This window comes from Phyllostomus discolor, chromosome 10 (genome assembly GCF_004126475.2).
Source record: "Phyllostomus discolor isolate MPI-MPIP mPhyDis1 chromosome 10, mPhyDis1.pri.v3, whole genome shotgun sequence".
NCBI classification, from domain to species: Eukaryota; Metazoa; Chordata; class Mammalia; order Chiroptera; family Phyllostomidae; genus Phyllostomus; species Phyllostomus discolor.
In genome coordinates, this window is record NC_040912.2 from 86,697,266 (window position 1) to 86,718,110 (window position 20,845).

At 42.8% G+C, this 20,845-nt stretch overlaps 1 protein-coding gene and 1 pseudogene across 1 annotated transcript; both read left to right on the top strand.

Annotated features, from left to right (window-relative positions):
* The first annotated feature begins 8,030 nt into the window (after positions 1-8,030).
* Positions 8,031-9,604, top strand: LOC114507823 (olfactory receptor 13-like). Its single transcript, XM_028525838.2, has one exon. The coding sequence runs from the start codon at positions 8,471-8,473 to the stop codon at positions 9,401-9,403; it is 933 nt and encodes a 310-aa protein (XP_028381639.1). The 5' UTR covers positions 8,031-8,470; the 3' UTR covers positions 9,404-9,604.
* A 9,817-nt stretch (positions 9,605-19,421) lies between these two features.
* Positions 19,422-20,548, top strand: LOC114507950 (annotated as a pseudogene).
* The last annotated feature ends 297 nt before the right edge of the window (positions 20,549-20,845 follow it).

Sequence of the window (20,845 nt, forward strand, 5' to 3'; positions counted from 1 at the left end):
CACAATGGAATTCTATGCAGCAGAAAGAAAGAAGGAGCTCCTACCCTTTGCAACAGCATGGATGGAGCTGGAAAGCATTATGCTAAGTGAAACAAGCCAGGCAGTGAAAGACAAATACCACATGATATCACCTTTAACAGGAATCTAAACAACAAAACAAAACAAAACAAAAAACTAGCAAAATATAACCAAAGACACTGAAATAGGGGATAGTCTGACAGTGGCCAGAGGGGAGAGAAGAGGGAATTTCAGGGGGGAATGGGTAGGGATTACAGGAACAAATTTGGAGGACACATGGACAAAAACTAGGGGTGGGGGGTAATGGGGGGAAGGGGGGAGGGTTGGGTGGAGGGGCTGGAACGGGAGTAGGGGGGAGAAAACTGTACTTGAACAATGATTGAAATAAAAAAAAATGTTTAAAAAAAAGAAGAGAAAAGTTTAGAGGAATTCATGTTCATTTTCCAAATCAGTTGCAAAAACAGTTGTCTAGTCATGAGGAGGGGATCACTCAAAGCTGTGAGTATGGTGATTCGGGGGCCACAGTAGATGCAGTCATGCAGGTTAGGTCATTCACTCATTGCTGCACTGTGCACGCTGGTCCATGTTAGTGTCAGCAGCTGTGCCTTAAAAACACAGAGAAGTCAGCCCAGCGCCAGCAGCAGAGCAGCTCTGTAAGACCCCCTGGGGATGTGCTCACAGTGGGGAACAGGAGGAGACCTTTCTGAGACAGAAGACTGCTGGCCCAGTCACCTTTCAGGAATCCTTATTAATCCTCCAGTTTCTAACTGGATGTCTCCTCTGAATGCAGTCTTTTAAGAACTTAGTTTCTTTCCCAAAGTGTTTTAAGAGTTTAATGAAAACAAAGACCAAGCATGATCAGAACACAAATTTAAGTATCTTTGTAAGCATTCTCAGACACGTTAAAAATAATCTCCCACATTATCAGGACAAATATAAAGTAAATGTTAGAATAAAAAGAAGATAGAATTGGTTAATAAAATTATATCAGTTTCAGCCCTGGCAGATGTAGCTAAGTGGATTGAGTGCCAGCCCGAGAACCATAGGATCACCAGTTCAGTTCCCAGTCAGGGCAATGCCTGGGTTGCAGGCCACATCCCTTGTAGCAGTTGTGAGACCGGGAACCACACATTGATGTTTCTCTCCCTCTCTTTATCTCTCCCTTTCCCTCTGTCTAAAAATAAAAAAAAATAAAATCTTCAAAAAATAACATTTGATAGGTTTCACGTGTACAATTCTGTAATACGTCATCTGTACGTTGTATTGTGTGCTCACCACGCCAGTGCAAGTCTCCTTCTGTCACCACTTATCCCTCCTTTACCCTCTTGCACGTCCCTCACTCCTCCCTCCCTCTGCTGATCACCAGACTGTTGTCTGTGGCTATGGCTTTCATCTGATTATTTATTTTTGCTAAACCCTTCAACTTTTTGACTCAGCCCCCTAACCCCCTCTCCTCTGACACCTGTCAGTCTGTCTGTTCTCTATTTGTGAGTCTTGTTTCTATTTTATGGTAAAGCTTAGAGAAAGTAGGTAATACCATACAGTGCTTATCTTGCCCAGGACAATTTGATACATAAGAGCAGAAATGAACACCCCAAGTTAGTTTTGATCCAGTAATTCCCATTTAAAGAATTTATCCAAAGAAATGATTATGTGAGCAAAGATTCCTTCTTGTAGTGTTTGTTTGTAGTAGCAAATATTGAAAAAAATACAAGATTTCCAATACTTCCCATAGGGACTGGCCTATGAGACCAGGCCTTCCCTTATGCAGGGTGGGAACTAGAGTACAGGTGCCCTCATGGAACCGGGCCCTCCCTGTAGTACCGTGAGGGGTACAGCAGTAATAGTAATTTCTTGCTGCTGCGTGGGATCTATGGAGGTTGGAGGTCAATGAGCAGTATCTGGGAAGGGTTGTATAAACAACTGTCAATCCAAATGTTTCTATACAGGAAAATTAAGATGAAATGGACATCTTTTCAAACAGAAACACAAGTCAAAAAAAAGCGCAAGAAAACAAAGCAAACCCACCAAACCACGTCTTCATTGCCAGCAGGGCTGCATGCAAAAGACACACAAGGATGTATCTTTTTCCAGCTAAAACAACAATTCCTGTTGGTGATAAATATTTTTTCTGAGTTTTAGGAATATTTACTTTATCATTGGTTTTCAGAAATGTCACTGTAATATTGCAGGATGGTGGTGTTGCATGTGCCTGTATCCTACTTGTGATTTGCTGCCATTTCTGTGCTCATGGGAGCATATCCGTCATCACAGCTGGGACGTTCTCAGAAATAACCTGCTGAGTATTATCTTCTTCCCTATTTAACTTTTCTTTCTCTTGACTATATGTTAGAATACTTTTTAGCACTTTCAAAGATGTCTTTCTGACTTAACTCCAGTTTTTCATTTTATGCCTGTATTGGATACTTTTCTCTTAATTTCATTTGAGTTGATTGGTCCTGCTCTGTGTTGTGTGTAGCCCTGTGTTGTATTTGCTGTTTTCTTAATTGGAGTCATTATATATTGCCATTTCAGAATGAATAGTTGTTTTCTTGCAGATTGTAATACTTCATTGAAATATTTTATTTTTCATTCTTTATAACTTGGTTTCCCTTTTTGACATAAATTACAGTTATTTCAGGACTATTTCACTTGTCCCAGTTTGCCCCTGGTTGCTCCCACAGTCAGTCCCCACCCTGGTGTCCAAGTCCATGAGTCATTTATACTTGTTCCTTGACATTTTCCCTCCTTCCCTCCTTAACACCCCCCCCCCCACTTCCCCTCTTGTCACTGTCAGTCTGTTCCCTGTTTCCATGCCTCTGGTTCTGTTTGCTTGTTCGTTTGTTTTGTTCATTAGGTTCCCTTGTAGGTGAGATCATATGGTAGCTGCCTTTCACTGCCTGGCTTGTTTCACTTAGCATGGTACTCTCCAGTTCCATCCATGTTGAAATGAAATGTAGGAGTTTGTTCTTTCTGTTGCATAGTATTCCATTGTGTAAATGATGCACAGTTTTTTGACTGACTCATTTACTGATGGGCAGTAGGCTGTTTCCAGCACTTGGCTATTGCAGATAACACTGCTGTGAACATTGGGGTGCATGGGTTCTTTTGAATTGGTGTTTCATGCTTCTTAGGGCATAATCCCAGCAGTGGAATCACTGGATCAAAAGACAGTTCCATTTTTAATTTTTTTGAAGAAATTTTACTGTTTTCCACAGGAGCTGCACAAGTTTGCATTCTCACCAACAGTGCACTAGGGTTCCATTATTAGCACATCCTCACCAGCAGTTGCTGTTTGTTGATTTGTTACTGATGGCCATTCTGAATGGTGTGAGGTGGTATCTCCCTGTGGTTTTAATTTGCATCTCTCTGCTAGTGATGTTGAGCATCCCTTCATATGCTTATAGGCCTATAGCCCCTCTGTTTGTTCTTGGAGAAGTGTCTGTTCATGTCCTTTGCCCCTGTTTTAATTGGATTGTTTGCCTTCGTGGTGCTGAGTCTTGTAAGTTCTTTATATGTTTTAGAGATCAAAACCTTGTCTCAGGTATCACTGGAAAATATGTTTTCCCATATGGTTGGTTTGGTTTTCATTTTGATGATGTTTTCTTTATCCATGCAGAAGCTTTTTAATTTGATGTAGTCCCACTTGTTTACTCTTTCCATTATTTCCCTTGGCTAGAAGGATATATCAGCAAAAATATTGCTGCATGGATATGTGGAATTTTACTACCTACATGTTCCTCTAGGACTTTTTTTGGTGTCACAGCTTGTGTTTTCAGTGTTTGGTCCATTTTGAGTTAATTCTGGTGCATGTTTTACATTGGTGGTCTAATTTCCTTTTTTTACATGTAACATTCCAGTTCCGCCAACAGTATTTGTTGAGAGGCTATTTTTAGTCCATTTTATGGTGCTGCTCACTTTGTTGAATATTGTTGACCATAGAGACATGGGTTTATTGTAGGTCTTCTGACTCATTGATCTTTGTATCAGTTCTCATGCTAGTGCCAGACTCTTTTGATTACAGTGGGCTTATAATATAGTTTGATATGAGGCATTGTGATTCCTCCTACTTTGTTCCTCTTTCTCAAGATTGCTGAGACTATTTGGGGTTATTTTTGGTTCTTTATAAATCTTTGAAATAGTTGTTCTAAATCTGTGTAATATTTCATTGGTATGTTTGTTTACAGAGATTACATTGAATCTATGGCTTGCTTTAGGTAGTGTGGACATTTTAATGATGTAAATTTTCCCTATCCATGAACACCATATATGCTTCCATTTATTTGTATCTTTCTTAATTTCTTTCTTCAGTGTTGTCTAGTTTTCTGAGAACAGGTCCTTTACCTCCTTGGTTCAGTTTATTTTTAGGTACTTTGTTTTTCTTGTTGCTATAGTAAAGGTTTTTTTTTCCTAGTTTCTGTTTTTGATATTTCATTGTTGGTGTGCAAAAATGCTTTCAATCTGAACATTGACTTTAATCCCACTATTTTGCAAATTCACTTATACAGGTTGAGTAGTTTTTGGTGGAGCCTATACGGTGTTCTATGTGCCATATCATGTCATGTGCAATCAATGTCGGCTTTACTTCCTCCTTTCCGACTTGGATGCTTTTTTTTTCTTTTATCTTGTCTGATTGATGTGTCTAGAACTTTCGATAGTATGTTGGATAAAAGTGGTGAAAGCAGACACCTTTGTGTTGTTCTTGGTCCTTCGGAAGGTAGGTTGTAAATTTGTGTATTGAGTATGTAATTGGCTGTAGGTATTTCTCATATATGGCCTTTCTTATGTTGAGGTATGCTCCCTCTATTCCCACTTTGCTGGGTGTTTTTATCATAAATGGGTGCTGTACTTTATCAAATGCTTTTTCAGCAGCTGTTGATATGGTCATGTGATTTTTTTTCTCTCATTTTGTTTATGTTGGCGTCTTTATTTGTTCCTGTTATTGCCTGTGTTATATCTGGACTCCCGCTCTTGCCTGTTATGTTATACTCCTGTAAAGACTATTGAAGTTTTGTGCATCTTCCCTGAACAAGCACTTTCTATGGGACCTCATCACTCCCAGTGACTTAATGTATTTTATATGCTCCTAGCACATAACTTAATCTCTCTTGTCAGGCCTCTTCCCAAACTGCAGTGTTTCAGATCAGTGTTTACTATTGCAGGTCAATGTGAACAGCAGTGCCTGCTGAATCCAACCTCAGGATAGCAAATGTGGTGTCCTCGAAGTCACTTAAAGGGCCCTAAAAATAAGGAAGTAGGCTTCAATCTCTATGAATTTCCAAGTTTAAAAAAACACTTTTCAACAGACAAAGATGATTCACTCCCTCGGGAGGAACCAGTCCTTCGAGATGTTCATCTTAACAAGCTCCATGGGGCCACACACATGACATCATGAAGCTTAAACCATTCTCCTCAGGGGTAAGCAGGTGGACTCCACCTCAGATCAGCCGCTTAGAATCCAGATATTTGGGGATGTGGAGATTGTGATGCGACACGTCATGTAATATCTGACTTGTGTACCTGTTACATCTTCATGCAAGACCTTGCTGAGGTGTATCACCCCTACCATTTCTCCTGAGTTCTCACTTCCCTACCAGCACCACACACACAGTCACTCACACACACATACTCACACCTTCAGACAACAAAGCTGGAGTCAAGAGTAGAATATCAGGTTTGTCCTGCTCAGTAGAAAGGACATGGAATGGTGGGCAGACGCTTTGTAATTTGTTCCTTGGCATCCACAGGTATGTGTCTGGGGAATGGATGGGCGGTGGTCAGAGTGTAAAGCCCTCTCATTCGGAAGCCTCCTGAGCTACCCTGTGTGCTGTCCTCGTGGTCTGGACAGAAAGGGTGTCTGTGACTCATCACTCAGGGAGCCCTCCTCAAGCAGTGGGTGCCTCAGCCCAACCTCTCCTCTTCCTGTGTATTCAAACCCACTACAAGGAAAATATTATAAATAGCATCCTCTACATATAAATCATTATATATAACTGTTTAATGACTAATAGAAGAGCAGGACAAAAGGTTGACCAAAGTCCTCAGGGTTAGATTGAAGAGAAAGACACCTTTCTCAAGATCCTATCTTTACACTGTGCCAGCGTGGGGGTGCTCAGAGTAACATCTGCCACCCATGCTGTCAAAGCCTGGGTTTCTCTCTCCTCTTAATCAGAACCCCTCGCTGGTGACATTTCTGGGGAGGGCCTGGTTCCACTACATGCCCCTCTCTCATGGTAGCAACCTGAGAGGGGCATGAAAGCCATCTCATACCCTTGCCTCCTTTTACAGTGGAAGGTGAAGCCGGAGCTGTAACACAATTTCTCCTTTATGTCCTCCTAGCTGACAATCATGTGCTGCTACCATCTCTTAGAAATAGCCTCCTTTTCCTCATTGCCCTGTACAGAGGTGCTGACACATGGCCAGCAGAGCATCCTGTGGAATTCAGTGAAACTCCCATTGCATTTTTCTTGTCTCAGTGAAGCTGGTGGAGCCGGCCGATTCACTTTTCCTGATTCGGTGTTCAGGCTTGCTGTCCATGGATGGCTGCCCTGATCCCAGGGAGACCCATTGCCAGATCCTAGAATGGGATTATGTGGCTGACAGTGCCACTCACCAGAGTTTAGGAAAAGTGTTAGCTTGTGGGATACGGTAAATCGGTTCTACTGGGCATACAACTTCTCTGCCTCACTTCTGTCCCTCGCATAGTCATCCATGAAAACGTGTGCTCTACACAAAATGGTAAACGTAAATGCATTCCTACTCTGTTTACTTTTTAAGTCCCTTTGAGAAGTGGTGTTCAAAACTAATGATGCTGAAGTGAAAATGTGTTGTTCTTAAACTTTAAAAGTAGAGGAACAAACATGAGAGAAGCCAGCCTGTGCGTGCAAGGTTGTCATGAGACAGTCTGTTCTTTGTCTGGATCTCTCTGAGAAATGCTGCTCCTCTGGGACCCCTGGTGTGTGTCCTGGAAGGTGTGTTTAGCTTTTGTATTTAGAATGAAAGCCCACCTGAAATTTATCTCGGGCCTCCTGTGTGCTGGCCAGGTTAGAGTTTTCTCCATGGATATCCCACAGACCATGCGGACTTCCCTGGAAACACTGGCACCAACTTTGTGTGTCTGAACTTCAGAGTCACCCAAGCTGCCGTGTTGTGTTATTGGTTTACATTTGCCCCAGTTCCCCGGTGATTTAATCATGTTGGCTTTGTGGTAAATGTTACTAGTGAATAGTTTCACTTCTCTTCCTTCATACCTTTTCCGAAGGTCTTTTGGCAATCCTTGAGTTTTCGCATTTTCATATGTGATATTTAGAAAAAGATTATGAATTTCCACATGAGAAAAAGAACTGCTGGGATTCTGACTTGAATTTCATGCAGTGTGGCCCATTTGGGGATATTTTGAATCTTTACAAATTTTCCAGCTCTTTGGCATACGTACATTTTTCATTTTGCACATTGACCCTGAATTCAGAGATTTTGTAAATACGCTTATGAATTTCAGTAGTTCACCTGTAGAAGTTTTCTCTACATACACAATTGTGTTTTGTGAAAAATGACATTTTATATTCTCCACTTCAATTCTTCTGCCCTTTATTTCTTCTTTTTGTCTTCTTGCTGACTAGCTATTGAGTCAACACTCAATAGAGATTGTGTTAGTGGAGTACTTTTTCTAACTCAGAGAAAAAGCTTGTAATATCTCACCTTTAAATATAATATTTCTGAAGGTTCAGGAGACACTCTTCTCAGGTAAATGTCACTTTGTAATTGAAGTTTGTACGGGGCTGGGTCCTCACTCTTCTTTTCGGTGGGTCGTTCCTTTTATTGTTACTGTGTAGTGGCTCCCGTATGCCTACAGATAAATGCTTCGATGTGATATCAGTTATGCTGGTACCACTTTCTTTATGGCTGGTCATGTTTGTTTTGTAATTTCATCTTTAACTTTTGGGTGTGTGTGTGTGTGCATGTGTGTGTGTGCATGACAGAGAGGGCTGGAGAGAAGGTGAGGAAGGGGGAATTTAGGTATTTCAGGTATCCTTTTTGTAAAGATATTGTACCTTGATTTTTTCTCCTACTGTGATTATGTCTATGTTTTAATGTCTTAAATTAGGGTGGTAACCAATGTACATAGATTTATCAATACCAGATTTTTTGTGTTGTCTGATTATTGGAAAGTTTAGTTCCTCCTTAATTTCTCCTTTGTTGCCTTCTGCCTGGTTTTGGCTTAATCATGCTTTTACTTTTTTCACTTGTCATGTATTCCGTGTAGGAGAAAAATTTCCATCTGTGTCTTTTGCAGTGCATAGTATTCACTTAGGAGCTGACTAAGAGGATAGAAGTGTCACTGAAGATGTTTTCTGAGGAAGGAAACAATGACACACACATGTCTACCACGTTAAACTCATCCCTAGGGCACTCAGTTGTGGTGAGCTAGCTCCCTTGTCTCCTTCCCAGGAAAATGGGGGGCAACCAGACTTCTGTCACAGAGTTCCTCCTGGTGGGATTCCCACTCAGCCCAAGGATGCAGCTGCTCCTGTTTGGGCTCTTCTCCGTGTTCTATGCCTTCACCCTGCTGGGCAACGGGGTCATCCTGGGGCTCATCTCACTGGACTCCAAACTGCACACCCCCATGTACTTCTTCCTCTCTCAGCTGGCCACTGTCGACATAGCCTATGCCTGCAACACAGTGCCCCAGATGCTGGTCAACCTCCTGAGCCCAGCCCAGCCCATCTCCTTTGCTGGCTGCTTGACACAGACCTTTCTCTTCATGATTTTTGCTCTCACTGAATGTCTTCTCCTGGTGGTGATGTCCTATGATCGGTATGTGGCCATCTGCCTGCCCCTTCGGTATTCTACCATCATGAGCTGGAGAGTCTGCATCACCCTGGTAGTGGCTTCCTGGACTTCAGGGTTCCTCCTGGCCCTAGTACATATGGTGTTACTCTTACCGTTGCCCTTCTGTGGGCCCCAAAATGTGAATCACTTCTTGTGTGAACTTCTAGCTGTTCTTAAACTTGCCTGTGCTGATACCCACCTTAACGAGGTTGTGATTGTGGCTGCGGGAATGTTGGTGCTGGTGGGACCAGTGTCTGCAATTGTGGTCTCCTATGCTCACATTCTACGTGCTGTCCTGAAGATCCAGTCAGCAGAGGGGCGCTGGAAAGCTTTCTCCACCTGCTCCTCCCACCTCTGTGTGGTGGGGCTCTTTTATGGCACAGCCATTATCATGTATATTGGACCCCAACATGGGGACCCTCAAGAGAAGAAGAAGTACCTCCTCCTGTTTCACAGCCTCTTCAATCCCATGCTGAATCCCCTGATCTACAGTCTGAGGAACAGGGAAGTCAAGGCTGCTCTGAGAAGGAGGCTGGGAAAGGGGAGACCTTCGTGAGAGCCTCACAGATAGAACGTAACTGAGTGTAAAGAGTTACCTCATCCGATACATGCACAGGACACAGAGACATGCTCTAGGCCTAAGGCGTCTTTGACACGATCTTGGATTTTTCCTGTGACTTCCTCCCAAGAAAGCCCATTCTGATGCTTCCCTCTGAGGATGCTGCACAAGAAAATGAACCTTCTTTCAGCTCTCTGCATGGTGCAGACGTTTGTAATATGGTCATGAGGTATATTCTGAATAGAGGAAATAAATTTACATGTTCCATAATCAGGACTTGTAGACAAAATTTTATTGTGGAAAACAAAGTATTGGCAGAATGTTTACAATATAGCAGTTGAGACTAATTACGAGTCAATTATTGAAATATTTTAAATTTAGCAACTGTCATCTTCAAAAAACTGGTCTACATTTAAAATATTTGGTTATTTTCTTGCATATGTCTATGAGAGTGATGTTTTGTAAGGCATCAGCAACATAAAATAGGAAGAGCATGAGCCGGACTACAAGGGGAAGAGGATGAAGGGTGTCACTCTGATGGAACTAACAGCAAGGAGAGAGCCCTGGAGGATGTCAGGCTGAAACCCACAGACACACTGGACCTGTCTCTGCCGCTGTGTTTTTCTGCCGTTGGAGCATAGGTGGGGATCTGGGATGCTCATCACTCCCAGTGACTTATTATACTTTATATGTTTGATTCCTGAGGCTCACAGGCTATGTTTTTGTTATGGGGCTGGAGAGAGTACAGACAAGAACCAACATGTTAGGTTTGGCAGAGTGAAGTGAAGGAAGGCTGAGATGGTCAATAGTAGTTTAAATTTTCTCTTTATAGGATTTTATGTTGAATGTGCATCTTTTTATCTATCCTGCCCTTTCTCCCCAAGCACATTTTCACAGTAAACTCTTCCGTAGCTCATCACCTTCCACCTGCTTGGGTGCTTCTTGTCCTGGTCGAGGAATTTCTGGTCCATGCTTTAGATTTCTTTTTTGTCCAGGTGATTTGACAGTTTATGAACAATACTTTTCTTTTAAAAAAGCCATCTCATATATCGGTTTGGGGAATTGATTCGTTTCTATTCCCGAGTCTTGCTTTGACAAGGCCAAGTCAGTTGTGGTTCTGGTTTTCACTGTTTAGATCCATTTTGGAAATTTTGTTCAATGATTGTATCTGTTCTCCAAAGCACCATGGAATGATGCCTAAGCCAGAAACCATAAATGTTCACTTATTTAAAATTGGAAATGCAGCTGCATAAAGAGCAAGGAAGTGTGCTGACCTTTGCTGCAGAAGTATCTACCCTGGAAGATACTTTATCACGTAATGGGTGAGCGGTGAACCTGGAGTCAGAGCCAGAGGGGCTAATCAGAGGTCCTCCTGACCAGGGCTCTGGATTCCTGGTCACTGTGGCCATCCATCTAGACTGAACACATCCAGGTGACAAGCACCCGTGGGCCACTGGTCAGCTTCTCCTGAACTTTTATCTTCGTGGGGCCCCTGTGCTTGGTGCTGGTCTCCTACACACGCATCGTCTGTGCCCTCCTGAGGATCCAGTCTGGGGAGGGCCGCAGGAAGGCCTTCTCCTGCTGCTCCTCCCACCTCTGTGTGATAAGACTCTGTTTTGGCAGCACCATAATCATGCCTAAGCACCCCCCCCCCCCAAAAAAAAGATAACACCATCCCAAGGAGAAGCAGGAGGTCCTTTTCCTGTTCACACCTTTTTCAACCCCAAGGTGAACCCACTGATATACAGCCTGAGGAATGCACATGTCAAGGGTGCCCTGGGGAGAGCATATGCAAGGAGAGTCATTTCCAATTGTGGTGACATTTGAATCCCCAGCCTAAGTGCTCAGCTACCACCTGAATCCAGAGAAGCTCACTGCTGTGCCCTTCTGCTGTGGTCCTTCATGATGGGACATCAGGCCTCTTCCTCTGAAGGAAGCTTTCCATGGTTTAAACTCACTGGTTTTTTCTAATCGGATATATTTTTTTCTTTTATTGTTCATTGAATTGAATATCTATAATCTTAAAAATTATATATATATATTTTTTGTTACTAAATTGTTTTATTTTGTCATTTGACACCACATATCTAAGAAAGTAATTATAATAAGAAAATATACAAACAATAGTACACAGCTCCTGTGTACTATTTCCTGATTTATCTTGGGAAGTAGAGAAAAAGAGACAAAAGAAGATATCTTAGGAAGTTCTTAATGAGTGTAAGACAGAAGTCCTACTTGTCCAGAGAATGATGTTTGGCCTTGTTACATGTTGCTCTACCTTTAGAGGATATGGTTTTGTCAAGAGTGGTTCCCAAGCCTATGATTTCAATTTTACAAATAGTGGGCCCCTAATTGAGCAAGGAACTGCACTGGAAAGTGTGAGAAATTTTTAAATGATGAAAATCTTTTCCCTGCTTTTATGCTTTATATTTGGAATGATCCCTCAGCCATAGGCTAAGGGAATGATTCATGTCACATCGGTGTGTCAGGCCTCAGACAATGAGGTATTGGCTCAATTAAGGGAAAAACTGGGGACAGGCTAGTGGTCCAGAAATGCCTGATTTAAGGCAAATGTATTCTTACCGACCACAGTTTACCATTCCGTACACTGAGTCTACTTCAAAATGCAGGCCAAGAAGCAACCCAGCACCTAGTCCTTACCTCAGATGGTATAAGCGTACTATAAAATGTTCTTTTTTATTCAGTGAACACAGTAGAAGGTAAACAAAGGTCAGATTCTAGAGATAATACAGAAGCAGAATTATAATGTGGTATGGGGAGGAAGCAATAGAGATTACATCAAAATTCCTAACCTGGGAGACTGATATAGTTGTTAAGTAGAACAAGTTTGTAAAAGACGAGTTGTTTGAGAAATTTCTGGAAACACATGTTGATCTTAGGAGGGAAAGGTGGGCTGGAGACAGTCTGGAGGATCAACATGCAGATAGTGACTGAAGCCAGGGAAGTAGATACAGTCATCCAGGAAGAGGCAGCAGCTCAGTGACAGTAGAGAACTGAGATGAAATCCTGAGGTGTACAGTGAGAAAAAGGACAGATGACGAGGCAGAGAAAGCTGAGAAAGAAGTGTGAGACCAGGAGACAATAGCATCTTCAAAGCTAAGGGATGAAACAAATTCAATAACTAGGAATGTTTAAGGTGCAAGTGGGCATTCACTGATAACCTTGGCAAGAGGACCAGTGGGAACGTAAATCCCTGAGTACCAAGCAGAAGAAGAGACAATCAGACTATGGACTGCTTTTAAGATGTTTAGCAAAGAGTAGAGTAAAGGGGAAAATAAGGTCATAATACATAGTGCAGTGAGGCATAGTGCTGGATCAGGGCACAGGAAGGCATTTTTTAAAGGATGGTGGGCACTTGATTATGTTTGTAAGCCAGTGTGTATTGGCATCACCTGGAGGAGTTATTAAAATTTAGATTGCAGGGCCCTGCCTGGAGAGTTCTGAGTCAGCAGGCTGAAGTAGGGCTCCAGAACTTGTATTTCCAACAAGTTCTCAAGTGATAATAATGCTGATGGTCTGTAGATCAAAACTTTGAGAACCCCTATTGTAGGTTAAGACGGAAATAACCAAAAGAAGTATGTCTGGAAGACAGAGGAAATGTAGATATTTTTAGAGTAAAACACAGGAGGCAGAAGGGATTCAGTGAAGAGGTAGAACAGTTGGCCTTGAGTAAGAAGAAGTAAGGTATCTCTTTCCTCTGAGACGGGGAGGTAGATGAAGATATACACTGTTAGAGGTGAAGTTTAGAAGTAGAGAGATGGCAAGTTATGAAAGTTTGTGCCCAAGGCCTTGGCTTTTTTTGTCTGCTTGTTTTCTCAAAGCAAAGTCTTCTCTTGGAATGTAGGGGCTAATATAGAGCAGAAGAAAAAAATTCCAGTTACAGAAAAATAACCTTATAAAGAGGTATTCCTAAGCCCCCCTCCCTCCCTCCTTCCCTCCCTACTAACACCTTATTACTAAACTATCTCTAGCTTCAAAACTTAAATATATTTTTTAAAGATTTTATTTATTTATTTTTAGGGAGAGAAGGAAGGGGGGGAGAGAGAGAGAGAGAGAGAGAGAGAGAGAGAAACAGAGAGAGAGAGACATCAATGTGCGGTTGCTGGGGGTTATGGCCTGCAACCCAGGAATGTACCCTGGCTGGGAATCGAACCTGGGACACTTTGGTTCCCAGCCCGCGCTCAATCCACTGAGCTACGCCAGCCAGGGCTAAAAATTATATTAATTCCTACTGTGGGTCCCAGAGGTTGAATACAGTCTGTCTCCATCTGTACCCTAACTGTGTAAACTCAGTAACTGCATGTGTCATAGAATGTGGGAAGGAAGAAAAGTCTGCGGTGGACGGAAGTGGTCCTACAAACCCGAAAGGCCACTTGTCCATTCTCCCAGGTTGTACTCGCCATTTAAAGACCATCTCAGGGAGCTCTAGTTGCATGATGCAGAGATATTTCATATGAAAATTACAGACCTCTATTGGGGAGTGAACGAGCAGGCTGAGTGAAGGAACAAATTAACACTGGGCGTGTAGGGGGGAGGGGAGAAGGAGAAACCTGCAGACAGTGTGGGAGCCGTGCTCACTGCTCACAGCCTTGGGGGCGAGCTGCTGAGCCAGTAGCTGACAGGGCAGAGCTGGGCACTGGGTCTCAGAGAAACAACTTGGGCTGTGTGTGGTCCCCAGGAACTTTTGAGTGTTGGGCTGTGAATGATGTAGATGTGCAGACTGTTTCCATGTTCCCCAGTGTCTTTCACCTGGTTCGTCCAGGTCTGTGTCATTTCCCTCATGAGAAAGCTTATCCTGACACAGGACATTTTAGCAGACCCTGTAGGTGACTAGTAGAGTGTGGCTGGCTCCCCTCCCTTGGAGGCAGATTGACTTTCACTGATTCCTTCTAGTTTTCCAACACAGTGGTCGGGGATGGGTCCCACACTCCTAGGTGGCCTCTGAGGGTGTTACCATAAACTGTACCTTCTAACCCACTTGAGGTGAGGGTGGCCACTTGCTTCCAGAGTCTTTCTCCATCTCACACTGAGAGCGCACAGGGGAGTTGATCAGAGGAGTAAGTGTGTGCCCTTCCCTTGGGGAGTAGTGATTACTCAGTAGCCCTCTTTTTTCTCTCTGAAATTACCTTTAGTATGAAAGTTGTAAACTCATATTTAACAAAAAGATGAATTGACCAATTACACTACTTTAACTCAATGAGGTACTTATACAGTCATTAAAGTGATGACTGTATAGATTTTACAGATACATGGAGTTATTCTAAGATTTAAAGGGAAATGTGAACCAGTAATTACAAATGTTATGTAATTGCAATTATGCTACACATATACAGTAAGTAGTGAAATCTGTGACATAGCAGTATAGTATTGGTTGCAGAATGGTAGAATGATGACTGTTTATGACTTTAAAAATTATGTTTTATGCTGTAGAAAGGGATGTCATATCACTGTGTTTATACCTGATATAATCTAACCAGTACTAGCCTGTCCACGTACTATACTCAAATTAAGATATACATGAAAATTTCAAAAAATGGAAATAAATTTAGCGACTGAAGTTCATAAGATGTAAAAAAAACCCTTAAATTTTATCTCTGCCTTTATTTCAAATACTATAGCATAAAAGATTATTTTAAAAAGCCACCCAACTCTTACTTACCTGCTGTGGGCAGCAGAGCTCACTGAATATAAAGATCAGATGGGCTCTTATCACAACAGCTAACGTGTTTGTCAGTCCTCACCCAGTGCTGTGCACTACACATCGATAGCACCTCACACACAACCTCTCCTCCAGCCATCGTAACCAGTCCATGCAGAACGTCCCATTATCAGTCTGTGTTATGTGTGCACGTACCGGAAAGTAGCAAAAGTCTGACTTTTACTGAGTCACTGTCACTGCCCAGCCCTCCTTCCCTCTGGTCGTCAACCCTTATGGAGCAGCACAGGTTCTCCTCTGCCCCTGTGCACTGTCAGTGTGACACAGACAGGACCTTAGAGGGAAGGCCTGTGGCTCACAGGGCTGCCTGTGACTAGCTAGCACGTTCGCTTCAAGGTAACGAATCAGCAAAGCTCTCTGTGCTTCACATCTGAACCTCATCTTGCAGTTAGTGTTTTAAAGTAATTCTTGTGTCTGTCCTTGAATGAACTCTCAGTGTGAGTGATGTGGAGGCTGTTCTTTATGGAGACTGGAGACCCAGCATCTGGTATCCAGCTAACAATTTTTCTGAATGCAACTGGGACATCTGGACTATTGATTTTTATTCTTAATCCTCATGAAAAGACATGCTAATTGAATTTTTAGAGGGAGGGGAAGGGTGGGATAGAGGCAGAGAAACATAAATGTGAAAAACATCCATTGGTTGCCTCCTGTGTGTGTGCCGACAGGGACCAATTCTTCAACCTAAATACACTATGCGCCCTCACCAGGAAACTAGCTCAGGACTTGTCGATTTATGCGATGATGCTATAACTTACTGAGCCACGCCAATCAGTGTGGATTATTGATTTTAGTGGATTCCAATCACTTCTGTTGTGTAGGTAGGGAGCTCTAAAGCAGACTGGGAACCTGGAGCAGGGAAAGGACCTTGCTCCTTCCTGCCTGCCTCCTGCTCTTGTCAGCCTTGTCCCAACAGCTCCTGGCAGTGGCAGCAGAGACCCCTGCCCAGCCTCAGTCACTCAGGGTCCCAGAACTAGCCTTGTCATTCCCTGCTGGGGCCACAGTGGAGCTGGGCACCCCTTCTCCTCACAGGGTTAAGTCTGAACCCTGACTCCTCTGACCTTTTGATTTCTAATTACCCAGCCTCTGCTGTGTGCCCTTGAACCCTGGGGATGGCAGCTTCACTCAGTTCTGCTTGTTCATCCAAGAGCTCTGTGTTTCCTGTTGCAGTTCCCCAGTATCCTTGTAACCATTGTGTGGTGTGAAAGTCTCTCCACTACTGTTCCACACCAGCACGGTTTCTGTTCCCTGTAGGATTCCCATCTGATTCAAAGAAAAAATACAGAGAATACATGTTGTGGTCAGGTGTGAGAGAAAACTCAGCCAAGACTAGAACATGGGAAAACCTCTGGTCCCCAGCTGCCCTGTGTACCACTTACTCTGTTTGGAGGTTTAGTAGGTGGGGAAATTGAGTTCTTGAGCCACAGTGAGTGCAAGGCATGGTCATTGTAATGTGTGAAGGAGTCCCAGAAGTCAGTCTAGAGCTTGTAAATGGATGAACTTACACCCCACAGTGAGTGAAGGAATCACCAATGCTACTGTCTTGCCACAAGTGTCCCTGTGGAGGACACCAGAGATGAGTCCCTGTGGAGCCCCTTTCCCCTGGACGGGAGCTGAAGGCAGTGTGCCTGGCGGGTCCTTCTCCCTTCCTACACCAAACACTCAGCAGTATATTGAGGGGTGGTGGAGCTGAGCAGAGAATAAATCATCTCGTCTTATTAGGTTATCTTTTGTCCTAAGAGATCCTTATGAGAAGGCAATTTCAACACTAACTCACAGATAATTTTCTTTTTATTAGTGTGTTTTTGCTTAATGCAAGTCACATTCAGGTGGGTCTTGTTTTTAGCTGTAAGTCTGTGGTAAGTTTCTTATGTTGTCCAGTCTTTGTTCACTATTCAATTTCAGACAGGCTGTGATGAGAAATCACAGTGCAGAATGGAATTGTTATTGTCTGTGAGTGCCACTTGCTGCTATTTGTACACTTAGCTACTAGGATCATTTAAGTCACCAGGTCATTCAGAAATGCCTAGTATGGATCATTTACTTTGATACATTTAGTGTAAAATTCCTTCTTTAAATTATTAGCTTTTTGAGAGTTTTACTTGAAAGTGTTTCCATTGTCCCATGAAATTAAGTCATGTTGTCATGAAATAATGGACCACATTGATCACAAAATGAATTTGTTACAGTGGAGCATCCTGAAGGTTTTATTTTTGAAAGTGAACTTTCACTTGGTGAGTTATTTGAATCTGAGAATTATCATCTTTTGAGTCTTTTTAACAGACTTGCTACTCCAAGCAGGTTCCATACTCCAGCAGGTAGAAATTGTCTTGTGTGTCCTCAGCCAAGATATGTGGACGAACATGGAATATGTTTAGTAATATCTGTGGATTTTTTGTTTGTGTGTTAGCTATGTGCAGCAGACAGGAGGAAGATGAGATGACAGTCACTGGTCCTTCTGCTTTAGTTATTGTGTCCTTCATCATAGGACATTTTAGAGGTAGCACTGCTGTCTTCGTTCACCCCAAGTGTGGCATCAAACCTGAAATGAAAATGGCCAACAATTTTTTATACATTTAGGGCCAATGAATCCTAGAGTTGGAAGAGACTTGAGCATTTTTCTTGCTCAGCTTCTCCCATAATATGGGAATCCAAATTTTTTAGGTAAAGCACTCGATATAAAGCTTGGTCGTAAAAAACAACCAGTTTTCTTCCTAAAGGTGATTCTAACAGTTATGACGTTATTCCTTGCACTAGGATAAAATCATCTCCCAGTGTTTCTGCTGTGAACTCTGATTCTTCCTTTAAAGCAGGGTGACCCCTTCACACTTTTGCTTATCAAACCTGGCAAATATTAACTTATGAGGAAATTGGAATGGAGAATTGATATGGGATGACAATTATGAATTCTTGTGAGATTCTTATTTTTGTGAAATTCAGATGGGTGCTGGACTGAAGAAGGACATGGAGTCAGAGAGACAAGGAAACAGAAGCAGGGGTTTAATGGTTACAAGTCAAACCTCAGAATTCCCCCCTGGTGCAAGTCCTTTTCTAAAGATCGGTAAACCCCAGAAAGGAAAGATTCATGATGAATAATGTTTTCATGTTAGAGTTAAGCTGTAAATTATGTTAAAGACTCTAAGGATATGAGTATATAGTTAGAGCTTTACCTCTAGCTTTGAATATCGATCATTAGTTTTAAATCCCAGGCCACAACCCATGAAGAAATCATTCCACCAGCATTTTACTGGTGAAGCAGAGTAGAAAATAATATAGGAAAATAGCAACTAGTCTTCCACATAATAAGGGCCCAAGTGCATGTGTGTGCATATATGTGTGTGTATGTAACTATATACATAACATATATGCTCTCCACACACATGCAGGCAAGAATATGAATGTTCATATGGGATTAAGAATATCATAAGGATTATATTCACATACTATGCACCTATATGCACATGATATTTGCATGCAATACATTTATATTACAATAAGGATTCAATTGCATGTATGTGTTTATGTGTGTGTATATAACTATATAAATAACGTATACTTTATCCACACATACAGGCATAGAGTATGAATATCCATGTAGGGATAAGTGTGTGATCAGTAACATCCAATCATGAAGCAGCATGATCACAGTAGAATGTCCATGGATTCAAAAGTGAAAAGACAAAGTTCTCTCCCTTAAATCCAGCTAAAGTTGTGGCAGTCTGCCTGCCATGCTCTCAACTTAATTCAAGATGATGCTGCCAGTAGAAATGACAAAGCTAACACATAAGGCATCTAATGAAGGCACAAATCTGTGAGATCCCCTCATAAGAGGATCTCCCACAGGCTCCTGGTCCTCCTTCCCACCCTCCCATGTGGGTGCAGACCCAGGCCCACAGCCCCCTCCCCACGGTGGCTGTGTGTGCACTGCGGGTTGGGACTCCTCCCAGGTGAGCCTCCAAAGCAGTTGTGCTGACTGAGGAAGTGTCCACTGTTAGGGAGGGAGAAGGTGTGTTAACGTGTTAGGAACTGTGGTGGAAGTTTGGAAATAAAGGTAAGATTTACTGAACAGCGTAATAGAACACTAGCATTTAATTTATCAAAGTTAAAAATGTTCCTTTTGTGTCATTTGCCATGCATAGTTAGTACTGACTTAGTAATAGACAAACAGGACATAAGTGTCATTGCAGATGTTTTCTGAGGAAAGACACAATGACATGCACATGTCTCCTATGCAAAATGAGTCCCTCAGGCATTTAGACATGGTGGGGTATGTCCCTTGTCTCTTTCCCAGGAAAATGGGGGGCAACCAGACTTCTGTCACAGAGTTCCTCCTGGTGGGATTCCCGCTCAGCCCAAGGATGAAGGTCATCCTGTCTGGGCTCTTCTCCCTGTTGTTCGCCTTCACCCTGCTGGGCAATGGGGTCATCCTGGGGCTCATCTCACTGGACTCCCAACTGCACACCCCCATGTACTTCTTCCTCTCCCAGCTGGCCACTGTCGACATAGCCTATGCCTGCAACACAGTGCCCCAGATGCTGGTCAACCTCCTGAGCCCAGCCCAGCCCATCTCCTTTGCTGGCTGTGTGACACAGACCTTTCTCTTCTTGACTTTTGCTCTCACTGAATGTCTTCTCCTGGTGGTGATGTCCTATGATCGGTACTGTAGCTGTCTGTCTCCCCCTTCGGTATTCTACCATCATGAGCTGGAGTGTCTGCATCACTCTCATGGTGACTTCTTGGACTTTAGGGATCCTCCTCTCCCTAGTGTCTCTGGTGTTACTCTTACTATTGCCCTTCTGTGGTCCCCAGAAAGTGAACCACTTTTTCTGTGAAATTCTAGCTGTTCTGAAACTTGCCTGTGCAGATACGCACCTTAACGAGGTTTATGTTTTGGCTGTGGCGGTATTGGTGCTGGTGGGACCAGTGTTGCCAATTGTGGTCTCCTACGGTCACATTGTGTGGGCGACCCTGAGGATCCAGTCAGCAGAGGGACGCCAGAAAGCTTTCTCCACCTGCTCCTCCCACCTCTGTGTGGTGGGGCTCTTTTATGGCACAGCCATGATCATGTATGTTGGACCCCAACATGGGGACCCCCAGGAGCAGAAGAAGTACCTCCTCCTGTTTCACAGCCTCTTCAATCCCATGCTGAATCCCCTGATCTACAGTCTGAGGAACAGAGAAGTTAAGGCTGCTCTGAGAAGGAGGCTGGAAAAGGGGAGACCTTCATGAGCGCCTCACATTTAGAAAGTAACTGAGCTTACAGGTACATGAGAAGTCACCTCAGCCACCACTTACACAGGATACATAGAGATGTTCTAGTCCCAGGGCATCCTTTACATGTTCTTGAACTGCTCCTGTTACTGCCTCCGGAGAAAGCCCATCTGGTTCCTCCCCCCGAGGATGCTGCACAAGGAAATGAGCCCCTCTTCCACCTCTCTGCTTGGTACGTGCATTTCAAATATTGTCATGTGGAATATTCTGAATAAGATGAAATAAATTTATGTATTCCCTTATCAGGATTTGTAGATAAAATTTTATTGAATCAACCAAGGTATTGGAAAACTATTTAAAATGAAGAAGTTGAGACTGATTACATAGTAATTGAAATATTTAAATTTAACAACTGTCATCTTCAAAAATTGGCCTACATTTAAAATACTTGGTCATTTTTCTGCATATGTCTATGACACTGATGTGTTCTG